Source organism: Syngnathus leptorhynchus, chromosome 3 (genome assembly GCF_054491065.1).
Source record: "Syngnathus leptorhynchus isolate UIUO chromosome 3, UIUO_Slep, whole genome shotgun sequence".
NCBI lineage: Eukaryota > Metazoa > Chordata > Actinopteri > Syngnathiformes > Syngnathidae > Syngnathus > Syngnathus leptorhynchus.
The window spans coordinates 11,195,079-11,214,762 of record NC_141197.1 but is presented as its reverse complement, the minus strand read 5'-3'; the positions used below and the strand labels follow the sequence as shown (position 1 = coordinate 11,214,762).

The following is a 19,684-nucleotide window of genomic DNA, read 5'->3' as shown; positions in this document are numbered from 1 at the left end:
GAAATATATTTCATGTGCGTGTCAAAGATTTTTCAAAAGAATGATGTTTTAAACAACTGCAATCTTGTTTTTCACCAGGAGAGATCTCTGTAACTGATGCTTCAAGTAATGAAGCTCATTCTCAAAACAATTTTCCCAAGCATCTCAGTGCTTCACAAAAGCTTCATTTGCCCATGACTAATGTATACCGACAGGTAGAAAAACCCAATGTTCTTCCATTTGATAGCAGACGGTACAGTATAATAAACCTAGCAAATGAATAAAAAACTGAATGAGTCACGTATTCCTCGGAGTCCTTCAGCTTTGAGTTCAACTTATCAGGCCTGCATTTCACACAGGGTATAAATACATTTATGATCAAATCGAGATAAGATCATGCTCATTTCTAGGATGATACTGTGACTTTTTTCTTTGTTGGTGTGCCGTGAGATTTTTCTAATGCAAATTGGATGTTTTCAGTCCTCCATATATTTATGAAATTAAAGCCAATGTCAAATTATCCACCTGCCTCGTTTTATTGCATGTGGAGTATGCATGTCAGTTGTCAATTTATTTTTTTTATCGGCCTTTGTTTGTGCTTTTTTTTTATATTGCTCCATAAAAATTTGGAGTTATAGTCACAAAGAGCAACATCAAATGGATGAAAGAGCCACATTTGGCTCAGGGACCTCATTTTTGCAGCACCGCATTCAGTCGAATGAGACGCCTGTGAGGGTGCAGTTGCGCTATCCAGTGGTGAATTCGAAGAATTACACTTGACATGTCATTCAAATTTGTAATTGCATTTTATATATCTTTAAGCAAACAAAACGTTTCAAATAAACGTGATTAAAAATGTCAACTGGAGTGGTACGAAGCACAAGCAACACAAGCGTGTGTACGTCACGCACACTCGCGTGACGTCAGAGATCTCTGAACGAACTCTCGCGCAGGAGCACACCGGCCATTTTTCTCAATAGCGCTGCTGCCGCTTTGGGGAGTGACAAAAGCGCTTCTTAACACTTTGATAAGCCTACAAGTTTGGACAAGTGTGACTCGGCTCTGCAAGCTTGGGGGAAAAGTCAAAACAGGACACGAATCATGCTGCCACTGACGCGTGCAAAGTTATTTTGCTGACATCCTTGTCCGGGTTTGGCTTGACTAAAAGTGTCGCACAAATGGAAATGGTGTCCAGCGAGGAGAACCAGTTCGTTTCCAAAGAGGTGAGCTGATCCGATCCAAACCCAACTCGGATTACACAATTAACCTGTCATCTTTACTTTACACTCAGAATGCCAGAATACATGCGCTTGATGTCAACGCTTTAGGTGTTAAAAGCAGCTTGTTGTTGTTTAGAGGCTAACTTAGCTGCTAGCTGTTAGCCTCCAAACATGACTTGGACGGCCTATCGTGACATGGCTAACTAAAACATTGGGGTTGACGACACCATATTGGAGACAAGTCATCTCTCGTAAATAAACTGGATCTTTAGAGTCATTTAAATGACTAACTTGTGAATCGGAATGCGTGACAGCCACGACATTTTCTGTTGACACGATATGGCCAAATAATATTTCGTCAACTTACAAGTAGCAGCAGCTCGCTGTCAAGCTAGTCAACTGATAAGTCCAAACATTGGCAACCTCTCTACTTTGCTTCCAATTGTAAGAAATGTGTTTCGGTAAGTATGATACGGTGCAGAATATTTTATTGTCATATTGGGACTTGTTGTGATATGGAGTTTTAGCTTTCTGTTCTACAAGGTGTGTCAGATGCACAACAAATTGACACTGTCACTCTTGAGAATACGCGCTCACAAACGTGATCTTTATGCATTTTGCATGATCAAAGTGTTTCCCAAAGTAATCCTGCAGGCTCAATCGATGACGATCAGCAGAGGTGGGTGGGCTGGTGAAGCAAATCATGTTGTCAAAAGTCCTGTTGCTTTAACATACTTTGACTCAAGTGAAAGTAAAAAGTAGTCCTCTATTAATATCTACAATTTTCAAAAAAAGACAACTATATTTAGGAAGCAGTATCAGTAGTCCCCAAAGTTTCAATCAGAGGTGGGTGTGTCAAAATAAAACGTCTCACTGTTAACTTCTGATTTAATTTGTCAAATCAGAGCCTGATTGACAGACAAAAAGTAGGAATTCACATCTTCTGAGTAATAATCAGTTCCTTGTGATTTTACGGTTCACTTTTTGTGGGTTCAGTGCATCAAGCCGGATGGTCTGCCACATATTCCCTGCGTTAAACGAGGGATTACTGCAAATCTTTATAAATCATGACGTGCATCACGTAAATTACTCGTACTACTCACATTGTTTCTGTGGAGCACGACTGAGATTGTGTGTGAGCATCTGACTTTCTGGCTTCGTTTCGATTGGTGAAACGTAGTCCAATGTTGGATTGTCCTGTGAAAGCACAGGAGGCTCAAGTCTGATGAACCAAAAGAAATGGATCACATTAACAGTAATTAAGCCTGATAACGATCCAGATTAGGGCACCCCAGATAGCGCTGCGGATAAAACACAAGTTAGCTAGGACATGTCCTTCATAATATTACCGTTCATCTTCGTAATAATGTAGTAGAGTGATACCTTGGCACACAAGTATAAGGTTTAGAGGTCGGGGCTGTTGCTTATCCAATCTTTTTGCTTTGACTTGCGAGCTACAATTTGAGATACAAGTGATAGATAACTCAAGTCACTTCAGAACAAGCCACGGGTTGCCAGATAGTGAACCACTCTTCAAAAAGATGCTCGAAGCTGAGTATTGTGACTACCAGACAAATTAAACATATACAACTTACATAATCAAAAAAAACATCTTGTGTATTTAAATTTGGCTTTTTAAAACATCTGAAGGCCTATAAGAGGAAAAATGATCAACTTTGGGGAAACAAACATCTTTTTTTTTTTTTTTTTTTTTTACTGTCTTGCTCATAAGTCTTATGCAATTTACATATCTGTAGCATGATGTTATGACAATTGGAACGTGACCAGCCGACTTCAGATTTCGCAACATATGTTCCATGTAACTTGCTGCACACGCTTTTCACTTTCACATTTAAATGTTTACTTTTGCACACACAAAGGTGTTAGTGGAATTTTTTCAGTGCCTTTGTTTGATAACATATCAGCTAGAATATGGCTGCGTCAAAGTATCATTTACTTTACTTGTTGAGTTTCATTGCTTTTCTGTTTTTTTTTAGTATTTTGCTGCATCTCATAAATGGTGTGTATTGCTATCTCTGTCTACTAATATTATCTTTGCTGCTCTTTGAAGTATAGCCATAAATAAAATAAAAAAAGTTGTTGCTTGTGCTACGTGTGTGTCATGTTGGCACCCGGTGATTATATCCATGTTAAAAATAACCTTTAATCTCATAATACACTTGTGTGATGTCAGCTGTGGCTCCTTTATAGAACACGTTGCTCGCATTTTGCCTTGGTTACAAAACCACGATGAAGATGAATGTCACTCCCATTCCTTGAAGAAGTCACTCTTTTCCCAAGCGCCAAGTCGAGTATGTTTGTAGTAGTAAGTCTGGACTCACAAGTCATTCATGTTGTTCCATATTATTAGGATACATCTTGGAGGTGCAGACAGAGTCTTTTTGATGAGATGAAGAGGATTTCTCAGGTAGCATTGCCTTGCGTTTTGCGTGTGCAGTGCAAGTGAACGCTCATTGGCAGCATGTTGGTAGCTAGTTGCATGAGGATATTGCAACAGTCCATGAGGTTTTGCAGATTTGCGAAACATTCAAGATGTACATTGAATGACCAATTCTCTTGTTGAAGCATGCTACCACTAGTTTCTATACAATCCTACTTTTAAAATGTAATTAAATATGGATAAAGCTTTTGAGGCACACCACTAAACAAGTTTGGTTCTAGAGCACTGATTGAGTCATTCTCACTGGAGTGGAAGCAGTTAAAGCTTGAAAGTGACCACCAATAATGGCCGCCTGCCTGGATACTAAGAGTTGTACTACTGTCAAGCCGAGTTTAGGATAATACGCTAGACATTTTTTTGTATTTACATTTTGACTTGATTATCATATCATTTGAGATTGTTCCGTTTAAGCAGATTCATTGAATTGTTATGAAGAAGAAAACAAATTGCTATTAAGCCTGTAACCAAGCAGAGGCGAGCTTTTGCATGTCACCTGTCCGTTGTGATTTACAAGATTTCCTGCGCAAGCAGTTGCGTAGCAGCCTCTACATTCCCCCAAAGTGTGCCATCTTCGTCCTACTCGAGTGTGAGAGAACATTGTGCTGTCAAATATTGTGCCCTGTGCATCATGATGACATCACTTCCCGTAGACCTTCTCTCTACCACCTTGTTCAGGATTTTGGAGCCGATGTCTGCCAAGCCATTCCTGGTGATGAAATCTGTGCAAAGTCAAATATTTGAGACTTTTGGGAAACATCAGCAATCTCAAATAACATGCAAATGTGTAAAAAACAAAAACCCTCTTCAAAGCTGTCCTTTCCGTGCCAAGGAATCATTTGAATCAGGGTGGAAAATCTGCCGCCCATTTTTCCAGAAATGTCACTCAACTTGTATTAAGTAGGTTTGACCCGTAACACGGCATGACGTGAGGTGTGTTCTGACTCATGTTGAACAAGCATTGCACAATCGATAAAGTTCAAACTTTCACCAGCTTTTAGCACATTCAACACCGGGTGGAAAATAGGGACCGTCCAGTCATGCTGACCGCCTTCTTGTTGTCTTGTATTGCAGATCCAAAAAGCCGCAGACGAACCCAGAGTTCTGTGCATAATCCAGGACGTCACCTGTGTCAAAACAGTCAACGAGCGGTTGACCTTCAATCTCCCAGGCTCCACCGCCTGCTCCAAACTCTACGAAGATGTTGCCCACAAAGCAGGATATGTCAACGGCTCCTTTGAACTCGTCTGGGGAAACCCACAAGACATGGTTGGGGAATTCTTCTCGTGACACATCACACAATTATAATCACTTCAGTTGTCGTACAAGAATTTTCTTTACCATTGACATAGTCTCGTGAAATCTCTTCCCTTGAGGTTGTGGTGTATCTGGACTCTGGTAAGGCAAGTGTTTGGAAAATCACACATGGCCTAAAAGTTTGAGTCCATAGTGCATTTGAACATTGCAGTGTTCAGTTGTACAAATCAAACTTAGTGCAGGAGTTTTACCCAATTTGATTGCTCGGATTTGCTTATGGTGAAGAATTTTGAAAGAGGGTAGTATGTGCTCCTTTGTGTACATACTGACTGGCCCTTTTCTTAAAGGAGCCCAAGCTAAACTAATCCCGCTGCTGACCTAGGCCAAAGCCTTAGGTGCTGTAACCTCTCGTTATCTCACTGAGTAGGTCAGTGGATTAAGATACGCTATGATTCCCCTGTAGCGCTCGCTCTCTCTGCTTGCTCAGACTCTGCATGGCCATCAGGAAGAAAATGTGCACGTTAGCTTGAAGCTATTTTACTTCATTCGTTCCCATGAATGCTAAAAATAATTTCAGTGGGAAATAATGTTTGACCGGGTTTACAGTGATCCTGACTATTGACTTGCGTTTCAGGATTACAAGCATCTTGAAATGATTTCATTTGTGCATTCATGGAATAATGTTGTCACGCAACACAAAAAGGCACACTTGCTTATGCAATGGAACTGTAACTAACAAATATTGTTTTAATAGAGTAATCGAAGCTACACACCCCAGCGCCCACTTTGCCTGCTCCGCTTTGCAGAAGTTACATAAAACTTTATTATAGTATCGTATAAGTCACCTCCAAACCTTAATCATTGTTTTTCCCCTTAACCAATGAGCGAGTGCATTTGCGGTAAACATGTACAATGGCAAATTTAATTTGTCCGACCAATTTTTGCAATTGATTTTGCTGATTCTTTTTTTTTTTTTTGTTTTTTTTTCCCTTGGATCGAGCCCTAGTAGACTGCGCTCACCTGAAACAAATGGGACCATAAAGAACTCTCCACATAGAATGTGCACACACGAATCTGAGTTGCATAAATCACTGTACTGTGTACTGTCGTTAAATTATTAATCAGCACAAACAAATCATTCACATGAGGCTCATCAATAGTATGAACAAGCATATTTGCCTCACACTAGCACAAATGACAAACATGGGCTGCTTGCTGTTGCGATGAACTGCGATTTACAGTACATATGAATACGATCTAAACCAAAACCCCTGCAGGAGAGAAATACACAAGTTACTGTAAAAGACTGATATTTGAATCTACTACCTTCCCTTTTGTACCTCTAGACACCCCTCGAGCACAGTGGAGAGGTGTCGCTTCTGGATTCTGGGTTTGAACCTGGTGGGAAGAGGAATTTCCTCCAGCTAACAGACAAAGATGGAGAACAACCACATGTTACTTCGGTGAGTGGTGCACAGACAATGTAATCAATCAAAATGGAGTTTGCTAGTGAGTGTAAAGGTTGGAGTTAGGCGCAATGGAAATTTGTCATAAGGTCTCCTTAGTCTCGAATGACTCTATTCTAACATGATGGGTACATCGGGTCAGACGAGAGGTGAATGAGGTAATCGCAACCATCATGATTCGTGTTTACTGTCCAAACCTGCGGGGTTGATGTTGTGATCAATGCTTGTATCTTTGGACCAGGTTCAGAAGTTTTAACTGTTGATGGGATGACTCGCACTATATTGTTTTTACTTACCGCAAAAACTGAATTTGTTTCTCTTTGTCCATGCGTTTAGGATGAGTCTGCCGCAGCGGATAGCAGTGGACTGGATGATAGCACCCAGGAACGATTCATTGGGCCCCTGCCCCGAGACGGCACCATTGGCTGCAGTGGTGATTGCAGTACCCCCTCTTACTCTTACACCTCCATCCTCAGCAAATCTGATACGGGTGAGGCCTTGTCACCTGTAAAAATGTGGCATGTTTTTCTGCAAGTACAGCGTTCTTCTTAGTTTGCTCTTTCTCCTATTTTAGGTTACGTGGGTTTGGTCAACCAAGCAATGACCTGCTATTTAAACAGTCTCTTACAAACACTGTTCATGACCCCGGAGTTCAGAAATGCATTGTACAAGTAAGTAAAGATTTGAAGTCAACCCCTGTTTATCGCAGGTGATACGGGTCCAGGTTGATAAAAAATGAAAATACTTTATTCGCACAAAACACATTGTAAACTCATTTCAACACAACTAATAACGTACGTGTGTTGCATGTGCCTTGAGAAGGCGGTGAATGCTGAATTAAGATGAATGCGGAGCAATACTGTAGTCAAAAGCCATAGAGTTTTCTGTAAACTTTTAAAACATTTGCTATTGTTGGACACTTCAGCTGGGAGTTTGAGGAATCTGAAGAGGACCCAGTCACGAGCATTCCCTACCAGCTGCAAAGACTCTTTGTTCTTCTCCAGACAAGTAAGAAACGCGCCATTGAGACTACCGATGTGACGCGAAGCTTTGGATGGGACAGTAGTGAAGGTAAATGTTCATGCTCTTTCACAGTAGGAATGATTATGTGTGAGGAGGAAACATCACATGCTGTGGGATTTACCCTTTTGTTTTTATTTTTATCCCAGCTTGGCAACAACATGATGTGCAGGAACTTTGCAGGGTCATGTTTGATGCCCTGGAGCAAAAGTGGAAGCAGACAGAACAGGTGGGAGAAAGCACAAACAGAAAATCAGACCCACATCACAAAGACAACAAAAGGCTTTTTTCGTGAGAAAAGGGAGGCTTCGACACTAAGATTATAGACTGGGCAGGATTGCGAAGACTTAGGCCTCTGGCTGTGCAGACCACAAGGCTGCACATGAGACAAATAAGCTTGTGTTTGCCATTTATTGAAAACAATGCGACTTACTCATTAATTATCCTCTGGGAGACTTTTTTGAAAGATCATTTTTCCATCCCGTTGGGATGAAATATAAAGTATGTCCTAGCTTACCCCTGTGAAGCCATGTCTGTAAATATCTACAAAAAGATGACTGGAAAAATTCAGACCTCTGCAAGTGTAGCTGTTTTATTTTCCTATTACATTATGTAGCAGCTATTGTACCCCCCCCCCAAACAGGCAAACCACATTATCTTAAGTGTGAAAATTTCCGCTTTTACAATGTTTGAAGAATCTTTCCAAAATCGACAGCCCAGCGAGAGAAAAAAATGGCATGCTGACATCTACCAGCTTTATGGAAATGTCAAAAAGCTGTGACTGCTCCTGTCATGGACCAAACAAATGCTGTTAAGAACTTGCGAAATGTCAATGACTTTGCACAATGACTATCTCTTCAATTTCTTTGGAAGTTGGACATTTTTTCTATGAATCATATCAGTGAATGAAGCCTGCTTGCGTTCCTCTCGTCAGGCGGACCTGATCAACCAGTTGTATCAGGGGAAGCTCAAGGATTACGTCCGCTGTTTGGAGTGTGGCTATGAGAGCTGGAGGATTGACACCTACCTTGATATCCCTCTTGTAATAAGACCATTCGGGGCGAGTCAAGCCTATGGCAGTGTGGTATGTTTTGCTCGAAGCCCCTCCCTCCTTTTCACACGATGGTGTCACGGGAATGCTAGTTGGAATAAAATTGAATTTCATTTTGGTCCTCCAGGAGGAGGCATTGCAGGCATTTATCCAGCCCGAAACTCTAGATGGGCCCAACCAGTACTTTTGCGAACGTTGCAAAAAGAAATGTGATGCCCGGAAGGTGAATGAGTTTGCACAATCTATATGCAAAATACAGAAGAGCCCTTCTGAGGATTCCCTTATTCCTCAAATCACTTATTCCGTTACAGGGTTTGAGGTTTCTGCATTTTCCTTACCTGCTGACGCTGCAGCTGAAGCGATTTGATTTTGACTATACCACTATGCATCGCATCAAACTCAATGACAGTATGACTTTCCCCGAGGAGCTTGACATGAGTCCATTCATCGATGTGGAGGATGAGGTGAGAGCAATTATTGTGGGAACACGTATGTTGATGAGTCACTGGCCGCGAGCTGGCTTGTTGTAGCAATCACTGATTTTTCCTCGAGTCAATCATGAATATTTGAGTTGAGCACTTGAGCTATTTTCCATTCAAATTCTTTTTTTTTTTTTGTGATCTGTTCAAATGGCGTCTGTAGAAGTCCCCTCAGACAGAAAGCTGCACTGATAGTGGAGCAGAGAATGAAGGCAGTTGCCACAGTGACCAGATGAGCAATGATTTCTCCACTGAAGATTGTGTAGACGAGGGCATTTGCCTGGACAGCACTGCCAGCGCAGAGAGGGTCTTAAAGCAAAAGGTAATTGGTTAACAAATATGAAGAGTCCATTTGGATGAAAATGTGTTTTCTGTTACTGATCAAATATTGATCACTTTTTATTTTTTTCACTTAAATGTAACAAGTATTATTCAACGGTTATTTTTTGCAGCGTGGAAAAAGCATTATTCTGAGTATTATTGTCCCATCTTTCTGCATATCTCACTGCACCATTTATTTAATGGTTTATACTACTATTTGTTAGCCCGTCAGTGGTTCGCATTGTGTTAGTATGAAGACTTTTGCAAGACAAATCCGCACGTTTGCGTCAAAATACAAATTGTGTTTTTTTTTTTTTGGTTATATGTTAGTTTTACTGTAAACTTTAACTGGGAGTGTTGGGAAACAGCCTGAAGAAAGCACACGTTCGCTCTTATTGGAAGTGTTTGCTATCTGCCAAATAAAATAGTCAAGTTGAGTGGACTGATGTCAACCCATTTGTAGTATTTACAGTATTACTTTAGATGTTTTTATTGGCGAGGGATACTCACTTGCCTTCGACGAATTGTGCTCTGTGCTTAATGATCATTTTGTAGCAAGCACCTTTTAGTTTTTATTCAGTCAGTATTGCTATTATTATTCACTCTGAGCAAAAACATTTCCAACCCTTTTTGTCAGAGTTTGCCGAGCTTTGAGCTGTTCTCCGTCATGGTCCACTCGGGAAGCGCCGCAGGCGGGCACTACTACGCCTGCATCAAATCCTTCACTGACGGCCAGTGGTACAGTTTCAATGACCAGCATGTTAGCAAGGTCAGTATGAACCATTGGGAGTTTCCTTGTCATCATGATTAAGATGAGAGCTTCATCGTGTCATATTTTCCCCCGTGATTTTTATCTCAGCGACTGATTATCACCACTGTCATATATCTTCACGCCTGCTTGATATGTTTTCTTTTTTGGGATAGATCACCCAAGAGGACATCAGAAAGACTTATGGGGGGTCGTCGGGGAGCAGAGGATATTATTCCAGTGCCTTTGCAAGGTTGCTTTTGTATATGAGCTCTACTTTGCTGTGTTTTTACTTTTGTGAAAATGAGTAGCATTTCCTTGTTAATATGAGTGTTCTTATTTCCTCCAACAGCTCTACGAATGCTTATATGCTGATTTATAGATTGAAAGATCCCTCAAGGAATGCAAGTAAGGATTTTCTTCACTTACAGTGATCCATGTTACCAGTGAAATGTCGTACTCAGCCAGTGTTGATCATTTCCATACCAAACACTAACTTGTCAAGAAGGTGTAGAACATACGGATTCACACGGTTACGTGCAAAAAGGGTAGCACATCTGACAACATCAACTTGTTACGCAAAGTCAACTCACTGTGAACCTGAGAGGGCAATGTGTCAGATAAAAGGAGATGCGCAAACTCGTTTTACCACTCAAGGAAAATCACATATTCAGGCTGTCAAAGTGAAAATGAAAGAGAAGTCCAAAGAGCAAAGCACTTGTTATAAAGTCCTTATGAAAAGAGAGCAGTAACTACCTAATGTAGTTTGACACGCACTTTGACAAGAACACCGAGTTAGGTGGCACAAGAATGAAGAATGCTTTATCGTCAGTGCATGTTTGTTAGACTTGTATGGCATACTTAGAAGCATAGTTTCCGCTGCTGTTTGTTTCTAATCCTCAAGACTTAGAATTCTTGACGCTTTCAGCGTCTAACTTGAAGCTGGTGTCTGAAATGCATAAAGTCTTGTGTCGTGACAATGCCTGCTGTCTTCATTGCCCCTTGAATCCAAACTTTACATGTCTCCTGTCTGAAGAGTATTTAGCTATGGATGACTTCCCAGAACACTTGAAGAGTTTGGTTCAGAAAGAGAAAGAGTCCGAAGAGCAGGAGAAGAAACAGAGAGAGATTGAGCGAAACACTTGCAAGGTAACTGACTTGATTCAATGTCTGTGTATGAATCCTCTGATGTATTGTCTCTTTATTTTATTTTTTTTTTAACTTCTATTCCTTACTTTAGATCAAGCTTTTCTGTATGCACCCTTCAAAAATGATGGTAGAGAGCAAGCTGGAGGTGCACAAGGACAAAACTCTTCGAGAAGCCACAGAAATGTCCTACAAGGTTTGTTTGTTTAACGTCCTTGAACAGAAAAAAAAGGTGTGATGGATCCCACGTTGATCATTTACTGTGTTTGAAGCTGATGGAGCTGGAGGAAGCGGTCCCGTTGGACTGCTGTCGCCTGGTGAAGTACGATGAATTCCACGAGTACCTGGAGCGCTCCTACGAGGGCGAGGAGGACACACCCATGGGCCTTCTGCTCGGAGGTGTCAAATCATCTTACATGTTCGACTTGCTGCTGGAGACCCGGCGGCCAGAGCAAGTGTTCCTGCCTTACAAACCAGGAGGTGGGGAGCCCGCTCTGACTGAGACACTTGCATACACTACTGTAAAAAAAAAAAAAAAAGGTTTTGAATTCCAACTTTGAATGGTAGAATATTCAAATCATCATGCCCATGACCATAGCAAAGGATGCATTGAGAATTGTATTGTTCTTGTCACTTGATTATATGTGTGGATGTATTGTCGTTTTCCCACAGAAGTGATGGTGAAGGTTCATGTTGTGCATCTGAAAACCGAAACCATCGCCCCTCCCATCAGCGTTCGGGCTTACCTGAACCAGACCATCACTGAATTCAAGCAACTTATTGCACAGGTTTACTTTTCATCTCTATGGCTTATTAATTGTGTGAATGAATGAATAATTTGATTAAAAAAAATCTGCTGATTGATCCACAATAATGCGTTTTCATTTTTTGTAGACCTAGTCTAATCATGCGTCCTCCAATTTGTTGCCTTAAACCGGTTCCTGCTAGTTATCGACATCTTATGTGTCCTTCAGGCTACAGGGCTATCGTCAGAATCAATGCGCGTGGTTCTGGAGCGTTGCTACAATGACCTTCGGCTCCTGTATGTTCCAAACAAGACACTGAAAGCGGAAGGGTTTTTCCGGAGTAACAAGGTCTGTGGATTTATTTGAATTCTGGCTTACAAGATCACATTTTATCATGTAGTGTTTTAGGGGTTGGCTGACAAAGTACCGTGAACACAAGAAAACACCCATTGCAACCCTCTCACTCTTGTCTTTTGCATTTTATGTTCTGTTAGATTTTTGTGGAGAGTTCCGAGTCAACTGACCATCAGGTCGCCTTCACTGACTCATTGCTGTGGAAGCTGTTAGATCGCCACGGGAATACTATTCGATTACTGGTCTTGCTACCTGAACAGTCCCCCGGCACTTTGGCCAGCAGAACTATTTGCCAAAAGATTGGCAGTGACTCAGATGTGGCCTTTGAAGGGTCAAAAGGCAACAAGAAATCAGTGGAGGCTATCCTCGAAGAGAGCACAGAAAAGTTAAAGAACCTCTCCCTGCAGCAGCAGCAGCAGCAGCAGCAGCAGGGATCCAGCACCAGCGACAGTCAGAAAAGCTCTGACACCAGCGACTTTGAACTTATCGAATCCCCCAGCCAAGAAGCGGACTCAAACTCACCCTGCGTGGCCGCAGACAACAGAGATCTAGAAAACCGGATCGGGGGCACTAGCGGGTGCAGGGGAAGCGCCTCGTCCGACCCAGAAAACCACTTTGCCTCCGAGGAGCGCTCAGACTCTGAGGTTAACAACGACCGCAGCACCAGCTCAGTAGACAGCGACATCCTGAGCTCCAGTCACAGTAGTGACACGTTGTGCAATGCAGACAGCGCTCCCATCCAGCTGGCCAATGGCTTGGACTCGCACAGCATCACTAGTAGCCGTCGCTCCAAAGCTCGCGAGGGCAAGAAGGAGACCTGGGACACTGCGGAGGAAGACTCTGGCACGGACAGCGAGTATGACGACAACGGGAAGACTAAATCGAAAGCCAAGTACTTGTACTTCAGGACAGAACCTTGTTCCCAGGATGATTCCGCCTGCAATACACAAAAATGTATGCACTTTATATTCATGATGACGTTCAAACAACTTATGTAGTCATCTTTTTTTTTTTTTATTCTTTTCTTTTAATCACCCCCCCCCACAAAAAAGCTTTCGCATTGCTTACGGATGCCACAATTAGTAACAAAGTACTATTATAGTCGAAATGAAGCTTCTTACTGTACTTCAAGATAGTTTCTAGGCAACAAGATGGCCGTAATAGGTCACCCTTGATAAGATCCCTAGTTTGTTTTTGTAAATGTGGAAAAAAAGGTCGGTCTTACCTGACGTCATGACCGGAGGCAAAGTAGCAGTTCGCTATGATCCTTTTGGTTTTGTCGCCAGTGCTAAATTGCTTTGCTATCTTTATACCCCATGCGGTTATAAATCCAGATAACAACCTCCAAAGAAAGGAACTCATGACCTATTGATGTCAAAGTTCAGTGTCCTCTTACATGAAAAGCTCTTCAAACACTACATATAATGCTGATGGGTGGGTGCCCCAGAAGTCACCGTGCACTTCCCATTTTTTCCCCCTCGTTTTGTTTCAGCTATCATTCAAACGCCCTTCGGTATTTGACAGCTTGGGCTTTACAGTTTTTGGAAACAAATCATTCCATTTGCCAGGCTTCACGAGTTGACATTTTAGCAGTCCTGCAAAATAGCCTCCTGTCACCAAAATTCTGTCCCCAACTGGCAGTTTGAAAAGTGTGGAAGAATTGTTCTTTACCCTCCGTGCAATCATGTGTTTTGGAGAGAAGAGAATTGCCAGCATTGAGTTGTTTCCTGTGCTGTTTCCCAGGTTTGGTGGTTCACGTGGACAAAAGGATAACGTTGGCAGCTTTCAAACACAATCTGGAGCCCTATGTCGGGGTCCCCTCGTCCCAGTTTAAAGTGTTTCGGGTTTACGCCAACAACCAGGAGTTTGAGAGCGTACGGCTCAATGAAACACTGTCGTCGTTCTCTGACGACAACAAGGTCAGGATCCCTTTTTCGAAATTGATTGCGCTCGGTCGGATCGGAGTAACACGTTGAACTTCCCGCAGATAACCATTCGACTTGGGAGGGCCCTTAAAAAGGGTGAATACCGAGTAAAAGTGTATCAACTGCTAGTAAATGAACAAGAGGTGAGATTGAGAAGAAAAACAAGACAGAAGTTGCAAGCAAGTCGTGCTAATTATAGTTTCTAATTGCGTGTTTTGTGTAGCCCTGCAAGTTCCTTGTGGACACGGTCTTCGCAAAGGGCATGACTGTCAGACAGTCGAAAGAGGAGCTGCTCCCTCTTTTGAGAGAGCAGTGCAAGCTTGACCTCAACATTGACCGGTAAGGCCCTCACACCAATCAGGAGACGTACATGCATATCCAACAAAAATATATTGTATCATGTTCAGGGTCCGTCTCAGGAAAAAGACTTGGAAGAATCCAGGCACAGTTTTTCTGGACTACCATGTTTATGAGGAAGACATTAGCATCTCCTCCAACTGGGAGGTTTTCCTGGAAATCCTCAATGGTAATTGTTTTAGGAGTAAACACCATGCGCTTTTTGTTGTCCTGCTCCCTGAAGGGCCTTTTTGATGACTTTTTCAGAACACGAGAAGATGAAGTCCATGTCGCAGCTGGCTATCCTGACGCGAAAGTGGAGCCCGTCCACCATGAAGCTGGGTTCCTTCCAGGAAGTCATTCTGGAGAGTAGCAATGTTGAGGAACTCAAGGAGAAGGTCACTACAGTCTGTCCTGTTGCAAAATTCATTTGATGGATTTTTTTCCCACACGTATTGTATCGTAGAGAACATCCTATGACCAACTTTTTCTTCTTTTTTTTTTGCCATTGCAGCTGAGTGAAATTAGTGGTATCCATCTTGATCACCTGGAGTTTGCAAAGGTTTGTGAGATGTTTCCTCCTAAATCGTTGACGTCGTTAGGTTTCTTTTTGTTTTTGTAACCGAGGGTCCTTGCATGTCCTGCGTGCAGGGTCGAGGAACGTTTCCCTGTGACATTTCTGTGCTGGAGATCCATCAGGATTTGGACTGGAACCCCAAAGTGTCTGCGTTAAACATGTGGCCCCTGTACATCTGTGATGATGGGGCCGTGGTCTTCTACAGGTAGAAACAAGGAGTCACCAGAATTTTGAAGAAACTGACCATTTGTATTTACGTTTATAAGTTTACTCTTTACTCACCGTGGCAGAAGTAAAAACATAAGTGATCACATTTTATTTTTTATTAAATTTACCTGTAAAATGAACAAATAAGGCATTTTCCGGACGCATCGCAATCAATTAAGTAAATCAAAGGAAAAAAAAAGGGAGAGGTGAGAATATGTCATTTTATGGATGCAGAAAACATCCTTCAATTGTAGCCTGACCGCATGCCATTGCCGTGTGCATGTGCATTTGCAGGGACAGCACAGAGGAACCGATGGAGCTATCAGAAGATGAGCGCAATGAACTCATGAAGAAGGAAAGCAGCCGCCTTCTCAAGACCGGCCATCGGGTGAGCTATTCCCCGCGGAAAGAGAAGGCCCTCAAGATCTACCTAGATGGGGGTCCTGCCAAGGATTCGGGGCAGGATTGAGTCCTGCAGCTTCGTTCGGATCTTCTGGACACTCTCTGGGAGAGCTCTAGGTGAGCGGATCGGAAAAGACTTGAACGTCAAGCGGCGTTGTGAGGTAAAACTGCGCTGCTTCTCCACTCTGAGCTGGGAAACCCCATTGTGCACTGTTAGTTTGTGTTGTACTGTAAAGTTGAAAGGGAATTGAACAATTATTCCTGACAGAAAATGAATCAAACACTGTTTCGAAAACAAATGGGCTCAATCTTTGGAGATCATCAAGGCTTGTCTGACCAGTGAGTCTCCTTCTGTTTGTCCGAGTCATCTTGGCTCTACCAATTCCTCAGAAATCGTTACGTGCTCACAGCTTTGCTTATCTTTTTTTTCTGCTCGCCCGTCTTCACCTGGGCCAGATTTCATCCCATTGGCGCTTTTCAGTTCTGCTCTAGAAAATGAATCATAACTGTCGTTTTTGTAAATTATTTTCCTCTGATAATCATTCTTTGCAACATCACACACACACGCGCACTTCTTATCTTGATTTCCATTTTGTGGATCATTTTGTTTCTTATCTGATCTCCCTTGTGTGCGACATACTGAGAGAGGATGGGAGCTCCCTCATTGGGATTTTTCAGCCGACAGCGTGAGGTGTAGTTGGCACTCAAACCCGCTGCTGCTTGATAAACGGACATCAAAGTGTGGAGAAAGTTCCCCAGGCCACGAGTGTCTTGGCCTGCCACCAGCTGTTCATTGTAGAAATGCCAATATCTGATTTTTTTTTTTTTTCCCCTCTGTTGGTGTTTATTTCTTTTGAGATTCAAAATCCTGTGTGAAAATAGTATGAGATGATTTTAGAATTTAATTAAAATGCTTTATTTCATAATCTCAGTTTTCTTTTCTTTTTTTTAATTTAAAAATCAAGACAGCTTTCTCTCAGGTCCGCCCCACATCAAGACTCGTTTGTACACGATTCAATGACTTCATGAGCGGCCAATCATCGGCAACCGGTTTTCCTGCGATTCAAAATTTGAAACATCGCATGCACTGCACATTCATTGTTCACACATTCGTTTGCTTTTGAAGAATCTGAGAAGAAACAATTTCTTCATCTATAAACATCTCTTTTAAGATTCTCAAAAGAAGTCATTTTAGATCAATTAAAAATAGATGAAAAGCCCATGGAATCTTTCTATAAACGCTTAGCAAAAGCTCATTTGATAGCCTGTCCCATTTATAAAAGCTTGCAGTCAAATCTTGACAAATATACAAACAATACAGTTGGCTGCCTCATTTGCATAAAGGATTCTTCTTTCCTGGTTGTACTGATTGGATTCAGTGAAAAAAATGACCGTATTATCAAACATATCGTGCAGTACAATTTTATTGCTCTTCCAGTGTATTAAGCTTCAGTGCATAGTTCAAAGCAAGGCTACAAAGTGCATGGACCGGATGATGAAGACTGCAGAATGATGACTTTTAGCCTCCGGGTCATTGAGCAATTTGTGCTGTTGAGTATCAACAACTGGTAAGCAAATACAACACAATTTGTGTATTTTTACATGTCGTGCATTGTGTTGCTTGAAAAACAATCATTGCTATGTGAATGAAACATTTCAGAGGACGTAATCTATGGCTGAGTAAAGGCTGTCTGTCAGATCCTCTTCGCTCGAGTCGACCGCTTTAAGGCACATGGATCCTCGTCTGGCAAAGGGGAGAGAGATCAATTCCCAATTTTTGACCAAATTCCACAGCTTCACTTCCAATTCACTGGAAACTATTACATGGAAATTTCGTTGCAGCCGTATCCGAGACCAAAACGTATTCTTAGAAATGAAGATGAATGTTTTGTAGGGCTATTTGCCTTACAGTCTTGAGGTTGTGGATTAGAATCCAGTTCCTGGCTTTCCTGTATGGAGTTTGCAGATTCTCCCAGTGTTTGTGTGGATTCTTTCCACATTCCATAATGCAGATAATGTTAATTAGAACTTAATTTTTTTTATTTATTTTTCTCCAATCTCAATATATGGATTACATGATTCATAATTTGTAAAAAAATAAATCTATATGGTACAGTACTCTTATGTGTAAACCTGAAATTCATCGATAATTTGTACATGTTAAACACAGTATTGCCTTGGATGGATGGATTCTCTCACCCCAAGTGCTGGCAATGGAGGTCCCCAGCACAAGGACAATGTTTTCTGGGTGCGTCATCCTCCGTCAGGTGGTTGGAAGCAGGAACGCAGCGCTCGCGGTCAATGGGTTTAGGAGAGCAGACTGGGAAGAGGAGGGCTGAACACAACAGGGATGCAATTCAGTAGATCCTCGCACCCACTGCTGAACCACTCTCATGTGCATTTCCTTGAGTGTGTTTTAGTAGCGGCAGCCAAAAAAATTATATATATATATATATTAATCTGAAAATGTTTCCCCTCACCTGCATGGAAGGCACAGCAAAGGTCCGGAGCGCATTGTGCCTGATGCTGACACGTGCTGCCAGCTTGCCCTTTGGTGAAATTTGAACTGCACTGCCCCCAAATGCACAAGTGCACACCACAGCACTCTTCATCCTTGGTGCAGGACTGCAATGACACACGAGCGATATGTTGTCAAATGTTTTCATCACTGAAAAGTCCCCCCCCCCCCCTAAAAAAATACTTATTGTCCAAAAATGTTACCAAACAATTGAAATTGTCCAACTTGACTCACCACATCGATGCCTTTGCAAGGTTGACATTTTGAATGGTGCTTCTCGTGCAGACAGTATTTCTCTTTCCCACAATCTTTCGTGGTGTCACAGCCCTAAAACGGGCATTCTCACATCAACATTTATTCAAAGTATATTCGAACAAGAGGGGGTTGCGTGTTCAAACAAACATACGAGCCCGGCCAAAACACCATGTGGATGTGATCAGAATGAACCAGTTACATTCAGAATGAACCAGTTACATTCAATTAATCCGAGTAAAGGTGTTCTAGTAGGCTTTCTCTGACATTTGTCGCCATTGCGTGCATCACAATTTGCAATGACTTATTTATGTTGGTCTCATTTTTTAATCACAAAATTATGGCAGTTAAAGAGGGGTGTGTAGAATTTTTACATTCACATTAAAAAAAAACATTGGATAGTTTTCCAACCTACAACGTGTGCTAAGAAATTAGAATTTTAAGCTATGATGGATAAAAATGAATGGATATTTTATGCCATTGACAAGAACTGATGTTAATCTAAAATTTCAAGCGGTAAACCAAACAAAATTGCAAAATTAGTGTAATGAGCTGAAAGGCTACTAAAATCAATCGTGTAACAAAATGTGGTTGTAATTTCTTCTGAATCTCTGCTAAGATAACGCAATGCAACCTCCTTGAATTGACCCTCATTAAATGAATATAAAGTACTCACAGTATCAATGTGATTGTTCACCTCAGCTGACTGCGCAATTGTTGGAGCAATGGTCGACTCCTGTGTGGAAGCAGAGAAAACACGTCCCGCCACCATGCATAAACAAGATTATTCAATCTACAAAAAAAAAAAAATGCTGTGTCATGTTTTCTATACTTTATGTTCAGGCTTTAGCTGCTCATCCAGTTGCTCTCCTTGCACCACTGCAGGCTCCTCCTGCATGGAATCGCCCAGGATGAGATGAACTCCTGGATGCACCAACTCGGGTAATATGCCATTGCAAGGCGCCAGCAAAGTTAATAATAAAAAGATGCCTTGCATGTTTGCACTCAGCACCATCTTCATCACTCATATGAGGCTGCTGCATAAGGAGGAGGAGGGGAGGGCTTGATGCTGCGTCACATGATACTGCATTGAAATCCTGCACCGTGCACTTTCTGCACAATATCGTGTGTATATATATATATATATATATATATATATATATATATATATATATATATATATATATATATATATATATATATATATATATATATATATATA

General features: G+C 41.7%; 2 protein-coding genes across 2 annotated transcripts; one reads left to right on the top strand and one right to left on the bottom strand.

The window, feature by feature from the left end:
* Positions 1–918: 918 nt before the first annotated feature.
* usp47 (ubiquitin specific peptidase 47) lies at positions 919–16,623 on the top strand. Its single transcript, XM_085907589.1, has 28 exons — positions 919–1,202; positions 4,732–4,926; positions 6,261–6,377; positions 6,717–6,870; positions 6,955–7,051; positions 7,306–7,451; positions 7,550–7,629; positions 8,335–8,484; positions 8,579–8,674; positions 8,763–8,915; positions 9,094–9,252; positions 9,889–10,020; positions 10,176–10,252; positions 10,352–10,407; positions 11,036–11,148; positions 11,240–11,341; positions 11,418–11,625; positions 11,818–11,933; positions 12,120–12,239; positions 12,386–13,199; positions 13,989–14,164; positions 14,233–14,313; positions 14,394–14,509; positions 14,578–14,696; positions 14,774–14,904; positions 15,021–15,068; positions 15,158–15,288; positions 15,585–16,623. The coding sequence occupies exons 1-28, from the start codon at positions 1,158–1,160 to the stop codon at positions 15,757–15,759; spliced, it is 4,107 nt and encodes a 1,368-aa protein (XP_085763715.1). The 5' UTR covers positions 919–1,157; the 3' UTR covers positions 15,760–16,623.
* Positions 16,624–16,974: 351 nt separating this feature from the next.
* dkk3a (dickkopf WNT signaling pathway inhibitor 3a) lies at positions 16,975–19,553 on the bottom strand. Its single transcript, XM_085907590.1, has 6 exons — positions 19,295–19,553; positions 19,139–19,198; positions 18,445–18,537; positions 18,173–18,317; positions 17,892–18,027; positions 16,975–17,436 (listed from the first exon to the last, which is right to left on the bottom strand). The coding sequence occupies exons 1-6, from the start codon at positions 19,481–19,483 to the stop codon at positions 17,349–17,351; spliced, it is 711 nt and encodes a 236-aa protein (XP_085763716.1). The 5' UTR covers positions 19,484–19,553; the 3' UTR covers positions 16,975–17,348.
* Between the last annotated feature and the right edge of the window lie 131 nt (positions 19,554–19,684).

Coding starts and splice junctions, on each gene's coding strand:
- dkk3a (XM_085907590.1), bottom strand. CDS start 19,483: ATGAAGATGGTGCTGAGTGCAAACATGCAAGGCATCTTTTTATTATTA. Junction 18,538..19,138: donor TGAACAATCACATTGATACT/GTGAGTACTTTA, acceptor TGCCCGTTTTAG/GGCTGTGACACCACGAAAGA. Junction 18,318..18,444: donor CTTGCAAAGGCATCGATGTG/GTGAGTCAAGTT, acceptor GTGTCATTGCAG/TCCTGCACCAAGGATGAAGA.
- usp47 (XM_085907589.1), top strand. CDS start 1,158: ATGGAAATGGTGTCCAGCGAGGAGAACCAGTTCGTTTCCAAAGAG. Junction 7,630..8,334: donor AGTGGAAGCAGACAGAACAG/GTGGGAGAAAGC, acceptor TCCTCTCGTCAG/GCGGACCTGATCAACCAGTT. Junction 8,916..9,093: donor TCATCGATGTGGAGGATGAG/GTGAGAGCAATT, acceptor TGGCGTCTGTAG/AAGTCCCCTCAGACAGAAAG.